The following is a 10,773-nucleotide window of genomic DNA, read 5'->3' as shown; positions in this document are numbered from 1 at the left end:
CCTTGAGCCCCACAAATGACAGCCCCTATCCTCAAGATGGAGGGTGATCAGGTGCTTAATGCACAAATATTTGTTCAGATCTTTTAGCATTAAAATAATATTAAATGATGGTCATACGTGTTAGCGTCTGTCTCCACGCACATGTCCAGTTGTGCCACTAGGGACACACTGACAAAATGGCATGTCGCTGTGACATAGGTTTCTTGGAGATGATTTACCCAAGTTTTTTTTTCTTCGAACTGCGATCAAACACTCTCTAATGTCCTTTTTTATGGTCACCATTATTCTCCCCAAGAACACTTTTTTTTTCCTTTTTTTAACTTCATGGTAGGCGCTACATAACAAAAGTAGGTGGTATTTTGAAAATATCTGATTTTTATCGTGATCTTAGAAGCTGATATACTTTCGAAAATGCTCTAATTTTCAAATATCATGATTTTTATGCGATAAAATAATTTCAATGTGTTTATATTTTTTTTGTGAATTCTAATTTTTATTCTCTATATTTTTATATTTGCTGAATTTAACAAAAACTTTTCAATATATCGCTATAATTTCTGTTGCCGAAAAAATTCTGATGCCGAGATATATGACATTGTTTGAGTGTTGCATTTACTCGGTCTGATGGCGTCACTTTTCCCACACCAAACGGCCAGGCCTCTCTTTTTATGGATAGCCTCCATCTATCTTAGTTCTGCATCATCTACTGAAGATGCTTGTCCCGGTCAATTCCCACTTATCCAGATAAACATAATAGGTAGGATATTCTATTATGAAGAAAGATGCAAATTTCCCTGCTTATCCTCTTTATCAGGATAATGGAAGCATCCAAACACCCCACTAATATTATTAAGAGAGAATCTTGGACAGGATCCTTTTGGAGAATTTCCATGTTTTGCCTGCCCTATTATGCAAAGATTTCTTTTTTGTTAGTTAGTTTTCTTTTCCCATCACATAAAAAAATAAAAGAAAAAACAAGATTTTCCCATCACATAAAGCCTCATGCCTTTACAACACTAATCAACTTAGAAAACTAAATGTCACTTTTGAATTCACATGTTGGTTTCTTCTGCAGCCTATCTTGAGGTGCAATGGAGACTAACAGAGTGTTGCTTTTCCTGGCTTGTATCCACACTTTGCTCATTGCTAATGGAGTTCAAGCATCTCATCGTGTTCTTGAAGAACTCAAATCTGTAGAGCCAAACTCTACTCAAGCCCAACACTACAGAACCGGTTACCACTTCCAACCACCGAGTCATTGGATCAATGGTATAACTCTGACCCTTTTCTCTCAAGTAAATGTGTGATCTGCCAACTCTTATCTATTTCTAACACCACTTTTTTGCTACTTAATGTTTGTGGATCGCTCACATGAATACCCAGATCCTAATGGTAAGTTCCCTTTCCATTTGTTCTAGTGTTCTTATTCATAGCCATTAGAAAGAAAAATAGTATAGTGAATTGACTGATCTATATGTTTATTTTCTTCTATAAACTTCAGGTCCCATGTATTACAAGGGAGTCTACCATTTCTTTTATCAATACAATCCATATGGTGCTGTATGGGGCAACATTGTTTGGGCTCATTCTGTATCAAAGGACTTGATCAATTGGCGGGCTCTTGAACCTGCAATTTATCCCACTGAGCCATTTGATATAAATGGTTGTTGGTCAGGCTCTGCTACTATCCTCCCAGTGGGCAACCCAGTTATGTTATATACAGGAATAAATACAGCAAACCAACAAGTCCAAAACATTGCAGTGCCCAAGAACCCACTTGACCCATTTCTTAGGGAGTGGGTGAAGCCTTCTTACAACCCTATAATGGCACCCACTCTTCATAACAAGATCAATGCCAGTTCTTTTAGGGACCCCACAACAGCATGGCAAGGCCCTGATGGGATATGGAGAGTCCTGGTTGGTAGTAAAAGAGGTGATAGAGGAATAGCTCTGCTCTACAGGAGTAAGGACTTCACTCACTGGGATAAAGCCAAAAAGCCTCTTCATTCTTCAAAAGGCACTGGGATGTGGGAGTGCCCTGATTTTTTCCCTGTTTCTCTGAGAGGTACTGAGGGGCTGGATACCTCTGTCAATGGCATGCATGTGAAGCATGTACTCAAAGCCAGCTTGGATGATAAGAAGTATGAATACTACACAGTAGGGACATATATACATCAAAAAGACAGGTATATACCGGATAATACATCTGCTGACAATGCGAGCGGTCTTCGTTACGATTATGGGAAGTTTTATGCCTCAAAAACATTCTTTGATAGCGGTAAGAACAGGAGGATTCTTTGGGGGTGGATGAACGAATCGGATAGTGTGTCCAGTGATGTGCAGAAAGGCTGGGCTGGTGTCCAAGTAAGTGTGCATGCTAGTAATGATATGATGAAGGAAACACCATTAAGTGATCATCTAATATATGGATAATTCTCATTATGGGGAAATATCTGTGAGTTGGTTGTAATGTGAGTAGCCATATTTTCGAGAAGCACAGCTACCTTCCCCTGTTAAGGGATGTCCAAGATCGATTTTGTGGTCCTAGATTGAGTAAAATGAGCCATCTTAATTCTTTATCAGTAAATTTATCAATTAGTGAAGCTTTTGGTTTTTCTTTTTTCAAATTTTCAGTCGATTCCGCGGAGCATTTGGCTTGATCCAAGTGGAAGGCAACTTGTTCAGTGGCCGGTTGAAGAGGTCGAAGCTCTGCGTGGAGAACATTATGACATTCAGAATAAAGAGATTAAAAGCGGATCAGTTATTGAAGTTCCAAGAGTAAAAGCCTCACAGGTAAAACCTTCATTATTGCCGCTACTGAAGGAAGATGATTCTATAAGCCCAGTGTTACTTTCTCATGCTATATATGTTTCTATTTGGTTCAAGCACTTTTAACACCATTCAACCGAGTTCGGTCATATAGGTTGGATGTGTTTTCTCAGGCAGACGTAGAAGTTACTTTCAAGTTGCATGGCTTAGAGGAGGCTGAGGTTTTAGACCCAAGTCTTGTGGACCCACAATTGATATGTAGTGAGAAGGGTGCCTCTGTTAAGGGTGGAGTTGGACCTTTCGGTTTGTTGGTGTTGGCTTCCAAAGACTTACAAGAGCAGACTGCAGTCTTCTTTAGGGTTTTCAAGGGTGAAGGCAATAAACATGTTGTGGTCATGTGTAGTGACCAAAGCAAGTAAGCCAACAATTGAACTCTTTCTGATCTTCTGTTTTGTTTGCAATTGCATATACACAAGATCTATGATTTGTAGACTAAGTTACAAATAATGCAGGTCAACATTGACAACAGATGTGGATAAAACCACATATGGTGGCTTTGTAGATGTAGATCTAGCTGATGGGGAGCTGTCTCTGCGTTCTTTGGTATGCCTTAATTCAAAGACTCAGTTATTGCAGTGCATGATCTTGCACTTGATTTTTTTTTCCATGCAATGTGTCACACTGGTTCAGTATCCTGCGATGAAATAAAAAAAAGGAAAAAGCTAATTAAAAAAAAGGGTCGTATTCAATGTGGTCTCATAAGGGGTAGACCGGAGCCTGTCTAACCTTAGAAGCAGTCGCCGCTGTCAGGGCTTGAGCTCGGATTAGGTGCAATCACGTTGCACAAAAAAAGTGTTGCTGCACCTAGCCAGACACAACCTGTCTGATACAGTCTGTTCTGCGGGGCTCAGTAACAAATATAAACTTGTCAATTGCAGCAGCACATTCTTTTTTGTGCAATGTGATCCAGATCCCCAGGTGTAGTTGAGCCCACCTTACATGATCGACAGCCTGAACCAGTGTTGTCAATATCGTATGGGGGCCTTGAATCGCTTTGAAAACGATTCAGAGGTGAATCGGCCGAGATTCCGATTCGGAGTTGTATCTAACTGAATTGGCCAACTTTCAACCAGAAAATAACGTGTTACAAAAATAAAAACAATATCTAGAAATATTAAAAAAAAACTTTTAACCACTTTTTGAAAGAAAAAAAAAAGCCGAATCAGCCTGGTACTGTATCGATATGTGGCCGATTCAGGTTGATTCGCACCGATTTTGGCAACATTGGCAACGTGACCCACTTGGTCGGGTCAATGTGGGTCTTGACTTCTTCTGGTTGGCTCACACTTAGTGCTCATTCTTGAATACTGTGTCACAGGGATACGCCAGTTGAGTCAACTGTTTAGGGAAGATGACATGACACGTGCTCCTCACCATTTAGAATTTTTAATCATTTTTCCTAATTTTAGTCATCAATATGTTTTTACATATTAAAATCGTAAATATATTTTTTATTTAAAAAAACAAGAGGGAATTGAACAGTAAAATTTAATCTTGAAACAAAAAAAAAACGATAAAATTTTTATTTTTGGTGAAATGTTGAACATATTTAGGGAATTAAAGTTTCATCTTTTACAAGGTTTCATGGATTTGAATCTTGTAGATCGATCGCTCTATAGTGGAGAGCTTTGGTGCGGGAGGAAAGACTTGCATTACAGCAAGAGTTTATCCCAAGAAGGCCATAGGAGACGATGCTCGGCTCTTTGTATTCAACAATGGATCTGCTGCAGTTATCATCTCTAAATTGAGTGCATGGACAATGTCGCAGCCTTCCATCAATTGATGATTAAGAAAAGAGAAGTTGTTCAAGATCTTGTTCTGCTTTTTTGAGTATTTTTATGTTGGAAATGTTGTTTTAATATAACATTTATTATTATGAGATCATTTAATAAGGGTTAAGATGTTTAACTTCGAGTCAACTCGTTTTTCTAGTTCCTGTATGCCTGAAATAATCATGACTATGGATGAGCTTGGGCAACTCATCTATATGGCTGTTATAATGTATGATGTTCAAATTCAAAATGAAATGACTGATTCTCATGCGAGTTATCAAAGCAGGAACTTTGCATCAATACGTGGGTGCTGAAGTGTACACTAACATGTTGTATATGGAAATTTATCTTGAAAAACCATTTACGATCACAAGATAATTCTCTCATATAAAAATCGATTCAGAATATCCTTTGATTTGAAGAGCTCATTTATTACTAAGTAAATGGTGTGTTATTAAAAAAAAGGATCCCATCCTTTGACATATAATACAAAGGATCCTAACCATCCAGCTAACATATTTGGGTGGCTAGGATCAGTCCACCTCAGGTGAGAATGTGGATCATTCCATGCTGTGGGTTAAAGCGCTATGGTTGAATGTAGGATGAAACCCATCTAGTGTCAAATGATGGGATCCATACTTGTAACACTTCTAGGCCTATATCCGTGTTGGAGTGTGGAGCTTGTTTTCTATATGTGATATTCAATAATAGTAGTAGACTCTTTGTAAAACTCATAGACTCTTTCTATTGATTTAAATGAGGCAATCCAACTATTGTATTAAGTCTCAATCAATAAAGAAAAAAACTCAATATGATCATGGACATAGGCAATTCTCTTGTTGAATCACATATAATCTTTGTTCTTCGTGTGTGTCTACTTTTTCTTTTTGTTTATTTCTGTGTTTGTTTCTTCGATCCGTCGGTAGTTCGAAGAGTTGTTCCCTAACGACCCGAGAGAACAAAGAATTAGGGTGGTCTCCCTAGTTATTAAACAAAAAAATATTAAAAATAAAAAAGCTTTTGTTGATGAAGGGTAGTCATGTTGAAATTTATAAATCAAATACTAATGTTTTGTTATTAGAGTGCCATTTTTCAAACTTGTATCAAGGGTGTGTCCGCAACGCCCCAAGATTTTTAACCCAAAAATGTATAAAAATTTAAAACTTTTCTTTTCTTAAATCATCATTAGAAACCTTTTTAACTTTGGTTTAAAACATCAGGTGGGTTACAGATCATACAATACGATAATACTGAATTTAATGTGGATAACATTATTTATTTATAATACTTCGATTCAAACAAATAGAGTGGTACTTATCCAAAATGAGCAATATTTTTTTTTCAAAACAAGTAATACTATTTATCCAAAAATTCAGTTTATGAGAAAGAAAAATAATTAGCTCGTTGAAGCTGCTGCAACATCCTGCATCCATTCCACAACCATACATCATTATTCCCCTGAAATCCCGTAAAAATGGTTAAACTCATAAAAACTTAGTAGGTCTACACCAGAACACATAGTGATTGTACAAAACTAATACATATATCCCCTTAATGATAACATAATTCAACCAATCAGATATCTATGATATACATCAATCATGATATACATGCATACATACACATAACATATTTCAATCATAATGCATTTATTTGTAAAATGACTAAATAGTCATGAAGTGTCATTCACCAATACACTAATATATTCATTCAAAATATAACCTCATACCATAATCTATAGTTTTTCAACTGGCTATCCCAACAAGCTCTTATGATCATCGCAATCCATCATAACTATTACATTGAACTTGTTCATCGTCACAGAGATTTACCGTATCTTAAAAAAGTTCTTCGTCAAATTACCTGATCTTGCACCTGTATACCCTCATAAAGATCATCCTAGCTGGATTATTTGGTCTTGGAACTGTACATCTTCACAGAGATAGACCTTCACAGAGATCGCCCTAGCCGAATTACTTGGTATTGGATTTGCATATCCTCACATAGATTATCTTCTTAGAAAAAAATTCTTAATGAGTTACCTGATATTGAAAATTTATTTTGTGAATTCTATAGCCATACATGAACAAATACAATTAACCACTCACATAGTCCATGGCACCAATTCGGGCATAAGCACGTATCAATTTAATTAACTAATCATAAGGTTATTAGTAAGCACTTTTGGGCATCAAAACATACCAATTCAGTTGATCGTACATAAAGTCATGAGCCACATATTCAAGCTCAACATTCAATTGATCTCATATCAACAAAAACTATCGCATATCATGATGCAATTCAATCATTACCTACATCATCATCTTATCATATATCACATCACGTAGCTTTTCAATATCATATAGAATTATATCATCATGTACATTGATATCATAACATAGCCACATGTAATATCATATTTTATTTAGAATCCATATATTCGTACATTGAATCTCGAAGCATATGTGTGTGTATATATATATATATATATATATATATAGGTTTAACATTCGAGACATATATGTAAATTTCTATGCTAACATGCATGTATTAGAATCAGACAACTATATGAGTTAGAGTATTTTCTCTACCTTAATCGTGCGGTTTTACAAAAATTGAAAAATCTTAAAAATACCCATAGGGATTTTTCTTTCGAAATGTGTGATGTGGGTCACACTCGTCGATGATCCGAATGTGGGTGAGAACTAGAGTGTGCTTCAGGTTATGTGTGTCACACATGGGAGTGTGGGTGGTCTACCACCTTCTAAGTGGGTCTGATAGCTGAGGTGGCAAAATAAATCGTGGTGAAGGTGGCGGTAGCTGCACCACCGATGGTACGATAATGCATGGATGTGGCTATTGGCATGAATCGATAGCGACTAGAGGTGGCCAAAAAGGGTGGTAGTAAGGGTGTGGGTCGACTCCTTCACAACAAGAGAGAGTGAGAGTGAGAGAGTGTTAAGAATGAGGGGTATTTATAAGTTTTAGTGCATGAAATAAAGGAGGTTGGTGAGTGATTTAAGGGATGTGAAGTATTGGGTGAGTGAAATGGGGTAAGTGAGAGAAATAGGAGAAGTGAAGTGGGTTGGTGTGAAAATCAAGAGATTTGATATTTTAGGTTTTGGTAAAACCTATTTGGGTTCTTGGACTCAAATCCAATCCAATACCCACATCACTTACAAGATCTAAATAAATATCCAAACAAGGATCCACAATGTTGTTAATTTCATTCACATCGAGTCTAAAACCATCCCGTATAGGTTGACCCATTGGAATCCCCGCTAAGATCCAAACCCAAATGACTTCAAGATCTACAGGATCCAAAACCAACCCATGTTGGTTGATTAATTTGGATCCCTCACTTAGGTCCAAACTTCATTTATTTTATATTTGGATCGGGTCTCCCAAATGGATCTAGTCTCAAACCATGTGGGTCGACTCTCTTGGATCTCCCCCAGGTTCCACACCCGATTAGTTTTAAGATTCAAGGGATCCCAGTGTGCTTCAATTGGATATTTCAAACTCGAAACTATGTGGGTTAAAGTTCTTGGATCTTCTACCAAATCCAAAAACGAATACTAATTTAAAACTTTAAAATTTCAAATATTTGGCAGGTACAGTGTCAAACTTTTTAAAGGATGTCAAAGAAACATACAAGTTACTTAGTATTTACATTTAACACATACTCATTATATATATATATATATATATATATATATATATATATATAGAGAGAGAGAGAGAGAGAGATTTGCTACAGTTGAGTGTAAATAAAATAGACTTAGCAAAATGACATTGCTTTTTTTGTCACATCTAACATAGTAGATGTGATCTACTTGTTTTATTTATTGCTAACCGACTTTTGGTTCACATGAATCCAACTTGTATACAAATTTTTCTAGCGATCCAAAAATCAATGGCTATGAATATATATTAACTTATAAAAATATATTTTTTCATCAAAAATATGATGCAAGAGTCTATTCTTATTAAATCTAACATGTTAATTGAACATATCTATAAGGTTAGATTGAGTCAAAACAACTCAAATAATGAGATTCTAACTCAATATAGATTTTAGCATATATATATATATATATATATATATATATATAGAGAGAGAGAGAGAGAGAGAGAGAGAGATTATTCTTTACAGAATAAAGTTTGTTCTAATTTTTAGTGTGCAGCGAGTTCCCTCCCCTTCATGTATTTAGGCCTCCCACAATACTTAGGAGTCTCTAGAGAGCTACATTGGTCCAAGGTAGAAGACTTTATGAGGGTGAGAACTCAAACTTGTAGGTTACGCCTATTGTCTAGGGCGCATTGCATTAGTTTGGTGAAGTTTGACATATCCACCATAGTTCTACATTATATTCAGATTTTTAAGATGCTTAAGAAGGTCAAAACATGTTGATTAAAATTTTACAAAATTTTATTTGAAAATGAAATTTAGAAAGTAATTCAAGAGCATTGGTTGGTTGCACGGATATCTCAAAACTATTGGAGTTTGGTGGTTTGGGCATTCAAAAAATTCATAAATTTAGTATAGCTCTACTTGCTAAATGGATATGGTTGATTTGTAAAAAAGAGGGTATGCTCTTGATCATTTTTTTTAAATATAATTTGCCCAATTGGCCATGGAATTGGTTGAACAATTACAAATGGCAAGAGGGTTCGGGGTTTTGTAAATGGTGGAAGACGATGAAAGATATTTTTTGTCAATTCATTAAGGTTTGGGTCGGTGATGGTGATGTATTTCCAGATTTATACCATGCTACTTGCAGAAAGTTCAGCAAGGTAAGTGATATCGATTCACCTAGTTCTAACATTTGGAACATTGTTTTGAGAAGGAACCCCTTCGAGGAAGTGTTTCAACAATGGTTTACTCTTACATCAGATTTGGCTATGGTTACTTTGTGGGATCTTTATAACCATATAGTGTGGAACCTGTCCAAGGATGGACAGTTCTCGGTGGCTTCATTTTACGGGGCATTGAGTACCCCTTCCCAAGTTTGAATGCCAAAAAAAATAGTAGTGGGGGGCAGGGGTGGGTAACCTCTACGTGAATCCTTGATGACCTGGTTTCTTATTCATGGGAGTGGATCAAACATTGTGGTCTTTACCTTGCCAGCCGGCGCTTTCTTTGCTTTGCTCACGAAGAATCAACTCAGCATATTTTTTTGGAGTGCATCTTTGTACATACCCTCATTCGATTGTCTGGGAATGACATGGATATAGCCCAGAACACCATTTTATTCCCTAGGCATATCTTGATTGCCAATTTCTTCATGTCTACATGTAAGGGATGGAGGTACATGTGGCATGTTTTGTTGCTATCAGCTTGGACCATCATTTAGTTTGAGCAAAACTGGTGCATATTCAGGAATAAGGACAAAATGTCAGATTGTCTAATGCAACAATTAAAGTGGGAAGCCACTTGTAGGGTGCATAAAAAGTGGCCTAGATCAGACCTGCATTGGGTTGGTGCTCCCAGCACCGTCTTTGACGTCTACTGCACCATCTCTTTGACTGCAAATTCCCATGTTCATGCCAGAGGATTCTCTATTTTCTGTTGTGTCGATGCGTAGACAGATATGTACACCTGTAAACCCCCTCCGACAAAAAGGTTAGAGGGGATAACCTCGTTAGAAAAAAAAGAAAAAAAGAAAATGACTCCTCATTTGGGGGAACCGCCTCCCCCTCAAACCACTGAAACCTCACCTCCCATAATCCGTAGGAGGGGGTGAAGCTTATCCTCACCCTGCGAGAACCTCACGCAGCCTCCTCCTCCACCCAGCATGAGGAAGAGGCAGAGACAGAGGGGGAGAAGGAAATAAAAAAAAACTTTATGGGACTATGATCATCGCAAAAATTTTCCTCTTGGTTCCTTCTTTTTCCTTCTCTTTTCCCTTTCTAACTTCTATTTCCCTTTTTGAAGGAGAAATAAAAGACAGAAAAAGAAGAGAGAAGAGAAAAAAAGAATAGAGAGAGGAACTCTTTTGCGAAGGTCTCACTTGACCTTAACTTTAAAGAGATTTTGAAAATTTACTCACCTCCGTTTTGAAATATTTGCGGGAAAAATGAGAGACGGGATTCGCTCGTCGGTACGAGGTTCGACCGTTCCTGACGCCTTTATCAGAGGTAATCGAACCAAGGATCGAATTTATGCCTT

The 10,773-nt window shown here is 37.0% G+C and overlaps 1 protein-coding gene across 2 annotated transcripts; it reads left to right on the top strand.

Moving 5' to 3' along the window:
* The first annotated feature begins 1,118 nt into the window (after nucleotides 1–1,118).
* LOC149835020 (beta-fructofuranosidase, insoluble isoenzyme CWINV1-like) lies at nucleotides 1,119–4,612 on the top strand. 2 transcript variants are annotated; one of them, XM_090010368.1, is made up of 7 exons: nucleotides 1,119–1,269; nucleotides 1,384–1,392; nucleotides 1,502–2,364; nucleotides 2,635–2,793; nucleotides 2,943–3,184; nucleotides 3,282–3,372; nucleotides 4,433–4,612. In XM_090010368.1, the coding sequence occupies exons 3-7, from the start codon at nucleotides 1,507–1,509 to the stop codon at nucleotides 4,610–4,612; spliced, it is 1,530 nt and encodes a 509-aa protein (XP_089866494.1). In that variant the 5' UTR covers nucleotides 1,119–1,269; nucleotides 1,384–1,392; nucleotides 1,502–1,506. The 2 variants fall into 2 exon arrangements, with proteins under 2 accessions (XP_089866494.1, XP_089866495.1); XM_090010369.1 differs by lacking the exon at nucleotides 1,384–1,392 and having other exon boundaries at nucleotides 1,164–1,269.
* The last annotated feature ends 6,161 nt before the right edge of the window (nucleotides 4,613–10,773 follow it).

Source organism: Nuphar pumila, chromosome 6 (assembly GCF_984573655.1).
Source record: "Nuphar pumila chromosome 6, dmNupPumi1.hap1.1, whole genome shotgun sequence".
Classification (NCBI taxonomy): Eukaryota; Viridiplantae; Streptophyta; class Magnoliopsida; order Nymphaeales; family Nymphaeaceae; genus Nuphar; species Nuphar pumila.
This window is presented reverse-complemented; position numbering and strand designations above follow the sequence as displayed.